This window comes from Parus major, chromosome 27, assembly GCF_001522545.3.
Source record: "Parus major isolate Abel chromosome 27, Parus_major1.1, whole genome shotgun sequence".
Classification (NCBI taxonomy): domain Eukaryota; kingdom Metazoa; phylum Chordata; class Aves; order Passeriformes; family Paridae; genus Parus; species Parus major.
The window spans coordinates 2,504,686-2,520,203 of NC_031796.1; the positions used below are offsets into that span (position 1 = coordinate 2,504,686).

Genomic DNA, 15,518 nt, shown 5'->3' on the forward strand with positions numbered 1-15,518 from the left:
CCTCACAGGGAAGAATTCTTTCCATAACATCTAATCTAAACCTCCCCTCTTTTAGTTAAAAACTGTTCATCTTGGCTTAATACTGCCTGTGTAAGAAGTCCCTCTGCCACTTTCTTTATAAGCCTTTAGGCACTGGAAGGGGCTCTGACATCTCCTGGGAGCCTTCTCCAGGCTGGACATCCCCAGCTCACTGTCCCTTGCCACTATTTCTCCCCTGTGTTCCAGGAGGGTGCACTCTCCTTGGCCTTTCTGTTCTGACCTATATCCCTTGTCAAGTCCTGTTCCATCTGTGCCTTGGCTTTCCTGACCCCATTCCTACACATCCAAAGCAGACATCCCATAGTGGCCCAAGGCAGCAGCTCCCTTTTGCTGTGTCCAGCACAGCCAAGGGCTCTGAGTATTCCTGCCCTGTGTTTTGCAACTCCAGGATAATTTCCAGTCCTGCTGGGCTTTAATTTCTACTGCCCCTTTCCAGAACATTGATATGATCTCATCCCTTATTCCCCTGTCCCCCATTCCTTTCTCTTGGCCCCTTCCCCTCCCCAAGCCAAGGCACAAAGACATCCAAGAGTGGTGGAACAGGGACCCAACGATGCCTGGGGGGGAAGAGGGAAACTCCACACCAGGAATCGCTGGGACTGGTGCAGGGAGCACTCCTGGGGCTGGGTAGGGAAGGGGCCTTGGGGAGAAAAAGTGAGGCAGGAGCAGGGAGCTGACAGAGCTTTTCCCTTTACACGGGGCTGGGGAACCACAACATCTTCACCTCTTACAGCTCGGGAAGGCATTTTCCTCCTCCAGCTGAGACTTCCAGCAATGGGCAGTGTTACCAGGAGCTGTGTGTTGCACTAAAGGAGGGTGATTTTTCACACATCTTGTGCTCCAACATTCAAGGGTTAACCTGAGGAAGAGTGAACAGGGAGAGGCAGGCACAGAGCAGGCTTTGGGCCAAGCACAAACATCCTCTGGTACTTATCTACACTATCTTCCTTCTGAATTAATTCTGTCCCAGCCAATCACCATCACTTATCACTCATTATCTCCCCCTCTATTCTGCACATACCTTACCCCCATTTCCTTGGTTTAAAGTGCTCAAATACTGACTGGTTTAGTCTCTTTGTTTAAAAACATTTCCCTCTCAACCATCCCTCAACTAAACATCACAGCTCACTGCCCCCCACGCAGGGAGATGAGGGAACCAGGACGGGGGAGAAGTAAAACTGGAGGGTTGAGACAAGAACAGTCTAATAATTGAAACAAAGTTAGATATAATTAATAATGATTTAAAAAATGAGAGAGGAGGAGATATAAAACCCAAGACAGACAAGTGCTGGCCAGTACAGCACCCTCTGACCCCTCCCAGTCCATTATTCACAGTTTATATACTCGGAATGACTCTTTGTGGTGTGGAATATCCCTTTGGCCAGTTTGGGTTACCTCTCCTGGCCCTGCTCCATCCCAGCTTCTTGAGCCTCTGCTCACTGGCAGAGCCTGGGAAACTGAGAAGTCCTTGATTTAGAGTAAACACAAACCATTGGTGTGTTATCAACATTATTCCCATACTGAATCCCAAACACAACCCTGGGAATGGCTGCTGGGGAGAAAATTAACTCAATCCCAGGTGAAACCAGGACATAAAACCTTTCCTGGATTTCTTCCACATGCTCAGTCACACTCAAGCACACTCTTGAAGCATCAGTCCCATTTCCAGCTGCTGCTCACAGAATCAAAGCCCCTCAGGGGCCCACCCTGAGCAGAACCCAGTGCAGCCCCATCCCAGCACTGCCACGGGCTGGTCCCACCTCTGCATCGTACATACAGCACTGACAACTTTCTGCATTCTTTGCTGGGTATTTTCTGATTTAACAAGTGTGTTGTAGCTGTGGGGCCTGGAATTACTTCAAAACAGAACTGAAGAGCAAGAGAAAGATAATCCAACCCCTTGATCTCACATTTTAAATCCAGTGTCTTTATCAACAGCCACATTTTGCCTTCACTTCTCTTAATTAGGAGCCCCTCACCTGCATCACTGGAGGCAGAGAGGGAGAGGAAGGTCTGGCCCCTCTCAGGACCTAAGGGGGAGTGGGCAGAGCACAGCAGGGGCCAGGATGTGCCCCCAGCTGCCCCCCACTCCTGTTCCATCACCCACCCATTTCCAGCTCCCTTTCACCACCAGCTCTGGGGCTGTGCCAGCCTGGCACATCCCACCAGTCTGACCAGAGGGGTCCAGGACAGGCTCCTGCTCCTTCCAACCTGTGTGGTGGGACCCATTTCCTCCTGTGACCCACATGGGAGCCCCCCACAGCATCCCTGTGGCCCCCTCCCCTGCAGCCCCCCTCCTCCATCCACAGTGAACCAGGATCAATGCTTGTTTATTTTAGCCCCAACATGCTGGCTAAGGTAAAAAAACCCCTTCATTTTGGTTGAAAAAAATTTATTCACAGAACATCACATGAATCACATTCCACCCTTGCTCCTTTATGTATAAAATACTGGTAAAAAGTTTTATTCCAGAGGCAAGTGAATTCCCACAGAGTCCCCTCCTGAGAGCAGCTCACCCCAGAACTGGAACTCGTGCCACAGTTTGGAAGCAGAAGTGAGGTGTTTGGTGAGGAAGGAAACACCACCAAGCTACAGCAGCAAAGCCTCCAGGGCTCCAGCTCATTTCCTTTGGCAGGGACCACAATCCCACCAGGGCTCCAGCTCATTTCCCACTGCATCCAAAGGGGAGATGTGAGGCTTGAAGGAACCATCTGTGTCCCTGCCACGTCCCACTGCAGTGGAGGCTTTCAGGTTTCACACAAACCACCTGAGATGCCCCTGGAAATCTCTTTGGACTTTACAGGCACTACAGATGTGTCTGATGTCACATGTCCCCAAATCCAGTTCCCCAGGTGGTTCCTTCAAGCCCTATGTGTCACCTTTGGATGCCAAGGGTAGCAAGGACACTTGGCTCTCCAAGGGGAAATCAGCCTGTGCTGGACAGGAGGACAAGGAGACTCCAGAGGCAAAATCAATCAACAGGAAAACTTCTATTAAAATGCCAAGCTAGGCTCAGAAACAGAACAAAAAAATCCAGTTCCAAGTATCTTATGGCTCCTACCACAGCCCAAAAGGAGAAAGATTAACCAGAGTCCCACCCTGGTGTAAGACAAACCCTGCTACACCAAGTCACAGCTACAGAAACTTTAAACAATTACAGCCTTAAACCCTAAACCCTAACACTGTAAAATCCAGTGGAACTGGATCAGTTCATCTGAACTAAGATTTACCAGGGACCCCTTGTAAGTGCTCAGCTGCCCTCTCAAGGGCTGAATCCATCAGATTTCATATCCAAATTAAATTCCAGACAAATTTGGATTTATGATTTCTATTACACAGCAAGACAGATGCTCCATCACTGCAGATTTCTTCTTTTCAATTCCTTACTCTCTTGGGCTCAAATAAAAAACAGTTCCATGCTTGCTCTGCTACAGTATTTCCTTGGAAAACCTGGAAAAATTGGGAAACTCCAAGAGCAGGAAACACTTCAGAATATCAGACACATGGAGAAGCCCATGAAAAGGGGCCACTGGTCATACTGGGTGTCTGGCTGGGCCCCACCCCAGCTCTGGACACCAGCATGGCCCTGTCCCATGGCCCATATTCCCTAAAATTACTTCTAAGTTTTTCAGTTATTAAAACCCTTTCTCCCAGTTTGCAACAGGCCACATAATGAAAGCAAAGCTCAGTCCAGTGAGGACAGAATGTAGAATGTGTGATTAGTTACTAATCCAGAGACACACAACCATTCCAGACAGGAAACAGGGAGGGCATTGCCAGCACGAGGCCACATCATCTGGATATGACACATCTGTGCCACTGTGACACCAGGGAATGCTCCAGCCTTGCCACACATGGGGATGGGGATGGGAATGGATCTGCAGGGTGATTGAAATGGATGATGCCAAAATCCCAGGATGGCCCCTCTGTCAGACACCCCAGGCTGCAGGGGAAGCGATGCCAGACTGAGATGAGGATCTCACAGCTCCCATGTTTCACTGGGATAGAGAACAACCCCACAGAGATGAGTGCAAGCCAGCAGCACCCCCAAGAGGTGACACAGTCTGTCCTTCACAGTAACTCCACAGGTGCTCAGGGAAACACAGGGAACCCCCTTCCCAAGGATGGGGACGTCACCATCCCAAGGCACAAACTTGAGGCAAGTCTCTTGACCAAGCTGATTTTCAGTGCCAGGCCTGTTGTGCTGATCCCAGCGTTCCAGGTGTGAAGAACCTGTTCCAGCCCTGTGAACAATCCCACACCTCCAGGGAGTACAGGGAGACTCACCTGCTCCATCCACTCAGAAGTTCCAGCTTTAGAGCCCCAAACCCAACCAGCATCTCAGGAAGTGAACACAGCTCCCCAAACCTATGTGCTCCAGCATTAGAAATGTCAGTTTTGGAGGCTGGATTTGGCAGGAGGTCTGGGGAGGTGCCACAGGCCTGATGTGCATCCCAGTGGAAGCAGGAGGGTGCATGGCACTCAGGATCCCCTGGGAAGCAGCAGGGCAGAGAGAGGTACCAGAACATCCCTCAGTTGAGCAGACATTTCAGCCTAAACCAGAGAGATCTGTGCTGGTTAACAGTGTGTTAACTGAGGTTATAACCGTGTTCTAAGACTCTTCCCCACAAATCCTCCTCCTCCAAGCAAATGGAACCACAAATGGGAGCCCTTCACTTCCCAACTCTCTTTGCACACTCAGTCCCACAGGCTGAACTCAGGCCCATGAACACTGTGAAATTCTCTGTGCCATTCCTGCACTGCAAAATGCAGGGGTCAGGTCAGTGCTGGCCTGCACAGGAAAGACCTGCTGCATCCTAGGCTGTGCCTTTGCATCCTCCCATGCCTGTGTGCCCAAAGGGACATTCCTGCCTTCCTACATCTGGGCACAATGTTCACTTCTGCTTCCTATTAACCAGACCATTAAACCTGCAGGCTTGAGGGGAGAGCAGTAAAGGCCAGAGGTTATTTCCACAGGGCTGTTCTCAAGCACAGACCCCTGACACATCCATTTCCCGACGTGCTTTCCATGTGACACTGTCCGAGTGGGATTTGTAAACTCTGAAGTCCATGGGAAGGTCTCATCCAAAGCAGCACCCAGAGGAAAGTCAGTCCTGGAGACACTCCTCTTGCAGGAGGTCAGCAGCTCATGTCAGGTACTGCACAACGAGGAACATGATGAGGCAGGTCACGGCCATCCCCCCCAGCATGAGGAACTTGTCCTGGAAGGCGCGCTTCTCGATCAGCCGCATCACCGTGTTGGACAGGCCCAGCATGTTGGCAACGTCCAGGATCTTCTTGTGAGTGCCCTGAGGACAACAACACAGCAAAGACACAATCACCCTCATGTTCTGAGCCTTCTTATTCCACAGTCCAAGAGTATTTCATCATGGGTGGCGAGTGATGGATTATAATCCATGGAACTTCTCTCAGCCAACCATCCCTGCCATTCCACAGGACCCTGGAAACAACTGGATGTCTGCACTAATTAATTCATGAACAGGAACATGGTTAAAGACACAAAACAGTCTGGACAGAGATAAGATAAAAAGTGTCTCAGAAAAATGCACTCCTTAGGGAGGAGTAAGAGTTCTCCTGGTCCTGTTCCAGTCACAGTCTGAAAAGAGCTATGACCAGCCAAGGTTTTGTGCAGAGTTCCCCTTGCTTAAGTACAGTTCATACCAACAGCACAGGCTGGGATTGTTGGGGAGTCTGTGCAGGGCCAGCAGTTGGACTCAGTGATCCTTGGGAGGCCCTTCCAACATGGGATGTTGTATAATTCCACGTTAACCCATTTCTCTTTATAAGCTGTCTCTACACCAGCTGCTTCTGCCAGAAGGCAATAAAGTCTATGTCAGTGTAAGAAAAACTGAGTTAAGGGGAAAAGGAATATGAACAGAAATTCCCCCACCTGCAAGGGAGAAGCAACATTTCCCTGAACACCCAGGACATGACAGCCCTGAAAGCACAGACAGTACCAGCAGCCATGGACAGACATCCAGCAGTTCCCTGCTGCAGGGCTGGCCCAGAGCTCAGGTGCCTGGCAAAGGCTGGAGAAGAGCCAGTAGAAACCAGGCAGTCACTGCCAGCCAGCCAAAGCAGCCACACAGGACTGGTGCTACTCCAATAAACAGCATTTCCTCATCCCTGCAGGGCACCAGGCCCTGTCAGGGCTCCTCTGTGGCACTGGTGAGCCCTCCTGTGGTGGGATGCACCTTCTCAGGAACCCTCCAGAGCCCATCTGCTTCATCCAGTCCCTCATGAGAGATTACCTTGCATCAGTGATTTCCCAGCTTGGAGAAACAACTCCAATTCCCTATGGGCAGCACAGGGACACTGATGAGTGCATGGATACTCCAGACCAATGTGATCAACCACCAAAGCAACTCAGTGCTCAACACGGTGGACAAATGTCTACAATCCTCTCAGGGATGCAGGAAAAGCATTCACAACCCAAATCTTCTCCCAGCACTAGCAATGAGTTCTTACAGCCTTTCCCTCATGAGCTGGCAACAGAACCCCTCCCCAACACTCCTGTGGCCAAACTGCTCAGCAACACCATTCCTCTGCACTGAACAACCCACAGAGTTTTCTTCAAGGTTTCTCTAGTAATGGACCTTGTCTTAAAACAAATCCATACTCAGCAGGTCAGTGAACAAGTGACCTGAACCAGAAGCTAAACCTCATCTTGCAAAGAACTCAGCTTCAAACTTTGCCTTAATGTCTCCATGTAAGATTTGTGGGTGCAGGGCCTGGTCAGCAGACTAGGGAGCAGAGAAGGAGCTGCAGGCCTTGGAGGCTTTGGACCCTGTGCTGGTTCTGTGCAGGGCCCAGGGAACACCAGGCAGCCTGGAACCCTAGGGTCAGGACAGCAAAGTGTCTCTGCATGCCCAGCTCAGCTCCCTGAGTGACAGCTGGAGTGCAGACCAGGCTTGCACTGCCTGCCACACCATGGAGCTGCAGGTGTGACAGACATGACCAAATCTGGGATTTATATCATTAAAAATGCCTAAATCTGGAAAATACATCCCAAAACAAAGCAGCATCACAAAACTGAGAACAGCACTTATCCCAATCAGAAGATGAATACAACAGACAGGCATCTCCCTGCATTTTGCACAAGTCCAGTCTCTCCCCATACGCTTTTTATTAAATTTTTTTGTATCCTTGAGCTTTTCACTCAGAACTGACCATCACTTTGAGCAGTCTGTAAAATAAAAGACAAATATTTGCTATGAAGAGACATGCAGAAATGCACTTGTTATGAGCACAGAAGAAGGGACTGTTGAGGTACGTTATCTTTATTACTAATCTTAATCATAAGTGCTCTACACCAGCTTTGTGGCTGCTCTGAGTGATGCTCATCTGAACCAACATCTCCCTGCCAGCCAGTTACTGCCTCTCCTGAACCTGAACAAAAGAACAACAGCCAACCATAGAAAAACAAACATAACATTCAGCACTCCAGATGCTGCCCCGCAGGTGAAGGCCAGACAGCCCCAAGAGATCTTAAAGGTATTACTAACAGGATGGTAAAATGTAAAGATTTCAAGTTGTTTAAACGAAGTTTGGGCCTTTCCAGCACCCTCAGCTCAGAGCAATGTATTGAAACAACACATATATTGATTTTACTTAGCCTAATCAGCATGAACACAGAAAAACGTGGGGTCTTTCTGGTAAAAAATGATGCCCCCACCTTTAATGTGACTCTCTGTTCCCTCAGCCCCTGCAGGATGTTGGTGCCACTGCCAATAAGATCATCCATGCCTCGGTGGGCACTCTGCAGGGATTCATTAAACTGCAAGGTTTCGTCGATCGGGATGGTGGTGTCAGAGTCCTGTGGGGAAAGCAGGGACTCGGTTACCTGCTCACTCAGAAACACAACACACGCCAGCAGACACGGCCAAAACCCAACAGGACTGGGAGGACTGTGCTTACACCTTTCTTTTCATAATGATTTTAAATACAACATTGATATTTGAGTGAAAAGAGTCATTTAGAGAAGATAGGGTGGAAGCCAAAAGGCAAAGCTGAGCAGCTGCTCAACTGCAATGAGATCACAAGGATGAAAAGAGCCAAAGCAGAGAATTTTTATAATCTCAGTGGGAAAGAGTACTGCAGGAGAGAACATCAAAGCTAGCAGAAGGTGTTTAACAAGGTGTTAAACACCAAGAAGGTATTTAGTCATTGATCACTGCAGGTGAAAGACTTATGGAAGATTTCACACCACATTTCTGAGCAACAAAAGGCCTGAAAAAAATGTTTGGAGATGACATTCTAAACATTTACAAAATAGTGCAAATTTCTGGCAGTGAGGACAAACAGACATGGGCTTGGTTCCCTCAGCACTGGCTCACTCATCACCCAGGACCCTATTTAAAAAAAAAAAAAATTATGAAAAATTAGTATTTCCACGTTTTTCCAGGAAAGATGCATTCTCTTAACTAGGAACTGGGAATCTTGAGATGGAAATAACAGGGTAAAACTCTAATCTGGACTGCACAGGAAGGCAGGGATGGCATCACCCCTGTCTACCAAAGGCCTCCAGGTTGCTGTTCTCTGGACACAATTCAGGGACAAGGAAATGACTCATTATTCCCACATGGTTTAGGGCAGGAACTGGGGTATTGGTAAGGGGCAAGTGCTGGGAACACTGATCACCTGCTCCAAGTACTCAGAACAAGAAACAGCCAAAGGCAGAATTCAGTCATGTGAATGCAGGGCACTCCATGTGCCCAGCAGCTGCAGGAGACACACACAGATACAGCAGAATGTACTCTGAACACTCTTTGGTAAAAAACCCAAATGTTAATCTGAAAATGCCATGTAGGACCCAATGACTGGTGTTGCCCAGGCTGGGCACTGTGAAGGAAGAATCAGGGACAGAGGTCCCAGGGGCCCTGGATGAAGGGGCTCTGACAGAACACCTGGGCCCCTCTGAATGCAGCTCACCTGTGAATGAAGGCTCACACAAGTGTCTGAGCAGAAGAGCTGTCTGAGCACTTAGATTTCCATGTGAAAGGCTCATTCCAGATATTTAACAACCTTCAAACTGGCAGATTTCATTTCTGTACAAGGATTTTTTTTATCCACTATAAGGCAGCAGTAAAAATAGGGAAGTAGATCTGTGACCTCCCTCCCAAGGAGATGGGATGGCACCAGAGCTTTGTTTTGCTGCTTGTGATTTTCTCCAGGTAGAAGGAGAGGCTTTAAGATAAAGACCATTTTAACTCTGTTAACTATCTTTAACTATCTGTTAAGCAAACTGTTCAGAACACTGCTACAGCTTCCAAAAACTGTTCTGGATGTTCCAGTGATTAACTCACACACCCAGCAGACATCTCTGATAGAATAGGGGAGTATATGAATAGGAACTGTGGAAAACTGTAACTAAGAGAGGCTGATAACTGAAAATAAATCATCATTTTTCTATTAAAGGATCATTTTAAAGCCACATTTTTGTAGCAAGCTAAAAAGAAATACAAATTGTGTATTTTTTTTTTTCATCTACAATACCTTTCAACATTTGAAGGAGAAAATAACCCATTTGCTTTATATTTTGCATCTGTAAGTTTGCTACTGCTCTTTAAAACTGTTCTATTTACACGCCTTTAGTTTCTGAACAGCAAATTTTCCTCTAGGAAAACTTGTTCCTACTTGCAAGAAAACACCACAGTGTTTAAAAACAACAAATTGCAGTGTTTCTTTCAAGCCTTGATTATAATTTTGAAATAGCCAACAAAATACCAGACATTATCTTTATGGCAGGCTTTGAGAAATGCATCAAACTGTCCAAATCTCAGCTAATTAGCATTGCTCACATTCTTTCTTTCTTGCCCTGAACATGACTGACAACACAGATAACGAATGTTAGGTGAGATGACTTTAACAAAGAAGGGAAATAAAGAGAGAAATGAAACAAAAATTTAAAAATAGTATTAAAAAAACGAAACCAAAAATCAAAAAACCCCACAAAAACCCAAAAAACCAAACCAAACATAAGATTATCTTTTTAGTTGTAGAAAAGTGAAAGCAAGCCTACATTATTCTGAGTAAAATTCCTCCAGGAATTTGCACTGGAGGGAATTCCCAGTGGAGGAACTAACAAGAACAGGCTGAACACATTCATGTTATTACAAAGTTTTGACTCATTTCTAGGCAAAAAGGGCTTTGTTCCAGATGTGTCATTTGTTTGGCTACACTGAAGTGTGCTGACACCTGCTGCCAGAGGGGAGTGTAAAAGTCAGGCTTTTCACAGATCTCAGGATCTGGCAGACATCTGACACAAATCCAAGTGAAATGTAGACTTTGGTACCTACCTCACTGACCCTTTTACAACTGCTATGTAAATCCAGGTGGAACTGTGCTGGATAAAACAGGAGCAGCAGCTTCTGGAGCCTTTTCCTGCTTAAAGAGCCCAGCTTTTCCTACAAGAGCTGTACTTTATCCCCACATATTTTGATTCCTCTCTACCTTCATTCACACTCACAGCAGCTTCCAACAGTCCTGTTTACATGCTGCCTGACTCCCCCCTGCTGGATTTGAGCTGCTGGAGCAGAGAGAGCCCAAGCAGGGATATTTACGTTGGTGGTGAAGGTGCGGGCCAGCAGCTCCTCGCGCTGCCGCTCCTGCTGCTCCCGCAGGTACCGGCGGTGCTGGAAGTTCCTCAGGGCTGTCTGCAGGTGCTGAACGTCGTATTTCAGCTGGTCCACTCGCCTGAAAAGGACCAGCAACACAAAACCACTCTGATTTTCTGGTGCTTTTTGTATGAGCAAAACAGCATCATAAATTAACAGCAATGAATAACAAGGAATGATGGGTTCTACTTCTCTACGAGACACAGGACATCCAATGCTAGGCTGAAATTCCACACCTACATCTTCCTTGTCTCATTTTTCTACTACACAGGTGATTACTTCACAGGTGATTATTCATTTTAATCAATTATTTAGCCTCCTGTCTAATGACAGAATGTGAAGCAGAACTCCTGAGCTGTCTTGGACATCCTATCCCATGGATTGTCTCTTCAGGTGTTATATAACTGTATCCATTCCTCATTTAACACAGATTTGGAAAGATGGTAGGATTTGTATAGGTACTATTTTATGACCCATCCCCCCTGCCCTTTCACATAAAAATGATGCTTTCCAGTTTCTTTAATTAGCATCATGTTCTGAAGTTTGAGGTTTTATTAAAAGGAGCCCCAAAGTCAGTGGGCAATATAGGAGACACCTCAGACATTTGCACTGGGCTGAAACAAATCATGTCCAGAACTCCTCTGGCCCTGATAAAATGATTGATAAAATTTAATGTTTCATCACCAGGTTATCCTGGTCCAGTGGAAGGTGCCCCTGGCCATGGCAGGGGTTGGAACTGATCTTTAAGGGCCCTTCCAACCCAAACCATTCCAGGATTCTACGAAGAAAATGATGACTACTTCAGATACTGGGCTCTTTCTTTAATACAGGCAACATGAAATCCACCCATACTACCTACAAGGGCATTTTGGACTAAACATTAATAACTGAGTCACTAAATTAATTAAGAACAGCAAGTCTTGATGTCTGTGGTCCAACCTCCTGCTCAAACTATTGCTCACTTTAGAAACCTCTTCATTTCACTCACCAACAGCTTAGAAAATGGCCCAGAGAAAATGGCACCAAATGAGGGAATTTTACTCCCTACCTCCACAAATGTCAGTAAAAGTAAGTGACAGAGAGAGCATCCAAGTGCATGTTCTGCTCATCTGAGAAGAGAGCCATGAGTCCAGCTGCATCACCAGTCTGGACTTGATGATCTTTGAGGCTTTTTCCAACTTTAATGATTCTCATGGTCCTGGGGTTAAATGCAGGAAAGTGGTTTTGCCTCTGTGCCTCAATTTTACTACTGTAGAGCACAGAGATCAGTTATGCAAATAACTGAAATAAAGATTACAGTTATCAAATCAAAAGGCAAAGGGCTTCAATAAATTTAATTAAAATAATTACAAAGACTACCCTGCACAATCACAGCAAAGCAGTGAACTCACAGTTTGGCATTCTGCCTCTTGTTGGGAGGTTCTTTGCTGGACAGGATTTCCAGACGTTCCAAGTTGCTGAATATGTTGTCTATTCTTGCCTGAATCTCATTTTCTACCACTGCAAGGAAATAAAAACAGGATTTGACTTGAATTAGACAACTGCAATCTGATGAAGGCAAATGCTCAAAAGCATTCAAAGCAGTATGTAAAACCTGACAGATGTAAATCTTTACTGGATGAAAATAATCAGGTAAGTGAGAACTATAACTATAATGAAATGTCAGTTCTTTAGCTCAGTAATTTGACACTCTCACCTTTCTCTCTTCCTGAGAAGGCAGCTAGGAAAGTCCCTGCTCACTCCAGATATCTGAACCTCTTTCCCCATCAGCTCCATGAATTAGGATTTCAAGCCCCCACATTTCCCCTGCAGCCCCTTCCTGCTCCCACAGCAGGATTTGTTGTCACAAGAACACAAAGAAGCATCACCAACCACCTGCGAACTACTCCACATATCAAGACTTTGCAGAAAACCACACTCAGCAGCACCCAGAGAAGCAGAGAGCACACACAACCTCATCTTTGCCCCTGAATGTCACACAGCCAAAGAGTAACTGACTCACATCCAGAGACAAATCAATCAAATTGTCCTAATCCATCTCTCCATCATTTACTGCAGGTGAACTCAACACAGGAGAGCTGAGAGTTACAGCAACTTTTGTCAAACCAAACTACACCACTACACACTTTTCTGAGCAAGAGGAAACTATTTGCTCTAAGTTGGAAAAGGCTGCAAGTTTGATTTCCTGGCCCCTAGTCCTGCTCTTCAACCAAAAATAATCCTGTTTTCAATAAATTCTGAAATACAGACTAGTATTATAGAGAGAGAAATATATACATATATTTATTCACTTATTAACTATGTAAACTGGTGAACTGACTGTAAAATCTGTAAACTACGTAATTCTATTTCTTGAAATGGTCTCAAGCAATAGAAACAAAAGGGCAAATTATACTAATTTTCAGAACTTTCAAAATCACCCCCAGAGAAGAGCAGTCTGGGAAGTCTGGCATTGTAGAAGGAGTAGTACAAACACCACAAAAAACACAACCAGAATTAGTAAGTTGCTATTTTTTGATAGAAAATTTAACACAGCCTTTCCTAGAGCCCAGTCATGTTTCACAAATGTGTTTAAGGTAAGAGAAGTCAGTAAACATGTGCAGAAATGCATCAAGTCAATGCAGTGTCCTTTCACCTCACAAGTTCCTGATGAAACCCATTATTAGTGACTCATGCAGGATTTAAGGGTTCAAACACAGGTCCAAAATACATGTGCCAAGTTTGCACTGGGTTAAAAGTCCAAATTTACCAGGACAATTTCAGACCTAATGGTTCTACTGACTTCCCATAAGCAGGTGGAATGACAGGTTCTGATTCTGATGCAGCAGGAATGCCAGGAGCATCCTGACACAAAATCACAGCATCTTCCCCAGAAACTGCACTGAGCATCTTTCAGGGAAAGCTGCCAATTGGTGGATGAGGGAATAACAACACAGCAGGGCAGGCACAGCCACATCTCTCAGCTTTCTGAGCTTCTAACAAACCAGCCCAGAGATGCTCTCAATCTGCAGTTCTGCCCATGCCAAGGTGTTCATTAATTTTCCACGTGTGCATCAGTGTGGGGGTTTTGATCTGTTTGTGCTGAAGGCCTGCACAGACACCCTGACCATGAGCTCCAAATGCTAACAGCACCAAAAATCTGCAATTCTACCACAACGTTAAAGAAGCATCCACAGCAAGCACTCTGTCAGTTAAAGGATTGTAACAGGAAGATAAAGCAAATTCTTGTCCTGTCTTTTCTGCTCTGCCATCATACAAAACATCACCTTACTGAAGTGAAACAGCAACACAATTTCAATGCATTCTGAATTGGTGATGTGTCTCAGCAACTGATCACAATGACTCAAGAGCTAAATTTGTTCCAATACTGACTGTAAATTTAGTAAGAAGGCACACAAGGTTAAAGATGCAAACTAAATCAACCTCCCTCCCTCTCCTTACTTACAGTGCACTGACTCTTTGTCTGAAGTCTCCAGGCGCCCCATGTAAGACTGGACCTCATGGACCTGCCTGTCAGGAGATAAAGAGAAAATGAACACAGAAGTCAGTTAACAGTCATAAAACCATTGCTCAGCACCTCACTTTTCAGCTTCTTTTACTGAAATGCACTTTTTAGAACAGCACAGGAATCAGCAACAGTGTCAGAGCAGACAGCCCATCCCTGACCACCAACCCAGGTCCTCAGCAGGAAGCAAAATGTGCTCTCACCTCATAGGCACCTCAAAAGTAACTTTATTTAAAAACAGAAATCAAGGTGAAGATTACAAAAAGCACAGAACAGCTTTTCTACAAGAAACAGCTTTGTCTGGAGATGACAGTGGGAAGACACCCAAGAGGAGAAGGTGAATAAGGAATGATTTCCTTATTCCCACAACACATGAATTCACAGGCATCAAGTGAAATTAAAAGCTTGTCATTATAAGAATAAACTACTGTGGCTGGACAAGCAGTGGCATAGGAAAACAAAGTAAAAAAAAAATATTGATGATTGTTAAATTCTTCTGGAACTAGATGGGTTTTAAGGTCCTTTCCAACCTGAACCATTTAATAATCACAAAATGAGGCGCTACAGAAATGGGTACAACATGACAACCATATCCATAACAGCTGCTGTTACATTCCTGCATTCCCAGATCTCCAGCAGGATGTCCTGCTCTTCCCTACAGGGTCATTCTGCATCATCATTTAATGACAGAGAAATGATGATTCAACACAAGATTCAATTCAAGTCTCTTGCCACCCCACCTCTCTTAACAGAGCCCCTCAAAGATGTAAATTACCATCGAGATGTGCAATATTAGCTTAACTGCGTCCTTTGACCCCTTTCCCAAGAGTTATTCCACATGGATTAGTAACAGAACCACGAGAACTTTTGCCTTATTTTGCAATTCCCACACCACACCTCCCTCTCCAGACCGGCATTATCTGTGCAAGGTGGGATTTATCCTCAAGGAGCCAAACGCCTCCAGAGGTGGTATAAACTGCGGCAGCCGGGCCCTGCTGCAAAAATCCTTATAAACGGGGCATAAACCTACATCAACAAGCGGGAATCACCGTTGGCGGTGCCCGGGCCGGCCGAGCCCTCGGGGCTGACGTGGCACACGCGGCTCGGGCTCTGCTCCCCCCGGGGCCCCGCTCCGGGATGGGTTTGATGGGGAAACGCTTTTAAAGGGCTCCGACATCTGTGGGGTGTCAGCCCTGGGCTCCCGCACGCCCGGCCTCGTACACTCGGCTTGCGGGACTGCCTCCGGTCCTTCAGACAACTGCTGCTGTGCTGGCACAGCCCCTCACACCCCTCACACCCTCACAGCCATGTTGGTTTGCTGGTACAGCCCCTCACAC

General features: G+C 46.2%; 1 protein-coding gene across 4 annotated transcripts; it reads right to left on the bottom strand.

Moving 5' to 3' along the window:
• Positions 1-2,414: 2,414 nt before the first annotated feature.
• Positions 2,415-15,512, bottom strand: GOSR2 (golgi SNAP receptor complex member 2). Of its 4 annotated transcripts, none has more exons than XM_015651228.2 (6): positions 15,491-15,512; positions 14,122-14,188; positions 12,068-12,176; positions 10,623-10,755; positions 7,736-7,876; positions 2,415-5,348 (listed from the first exon to the last, which is right to left on the bottom strand). In XM_015651228.2, exons 2-6 carry the CDS (start codon positions 14,159-14,161, stop codon positions 5,187-5,189), a joined length of 585 nt encoding a protein of 194 aa, XP_015506714.1. In that variant the 5' UTR covers positions 14,162-14,188; positions 15,491-15,512; the 3' UTR covers positions 2,415-5,186. The 4 variants fall into 4 exon arrangements, with proteins under 4 accessions (XP_015506714.1, XP_033375970.1, XP_015506715.1 ...); XM_033520079.1 differs by lacking the exon at positions 15,491-15,512 and adding an exon at positions 15,212-15,231 and having other exon boundaries at positions 14,122-14,186; XM_015651229.2 differs by lacking the exon at positions 7,736-7,876.
• Between the last annotated feature and the right edge of the window lie 6 nt (positions 15,513-15,518).

Bases quoted from the DNA above. Each gene is read 5' to 3' on its own strand.
- GOSR2 (XM_033520079.1), bottom strand. The intron at 12,177-14,121 runs GTAAGTAAGGAG...ATTTCCTTGCAG, and splicing joins AGACAAAGAGTCAGTGCACT to TGGTAGAAAATGAGATTCAG. The intron at 7,877-10,622 runs GTAAATATCCCT...CTTTCCCCACAG, and splicing joins CCCGCACCTTCACCACCAAC to GACTCTGACACCACCATCCC.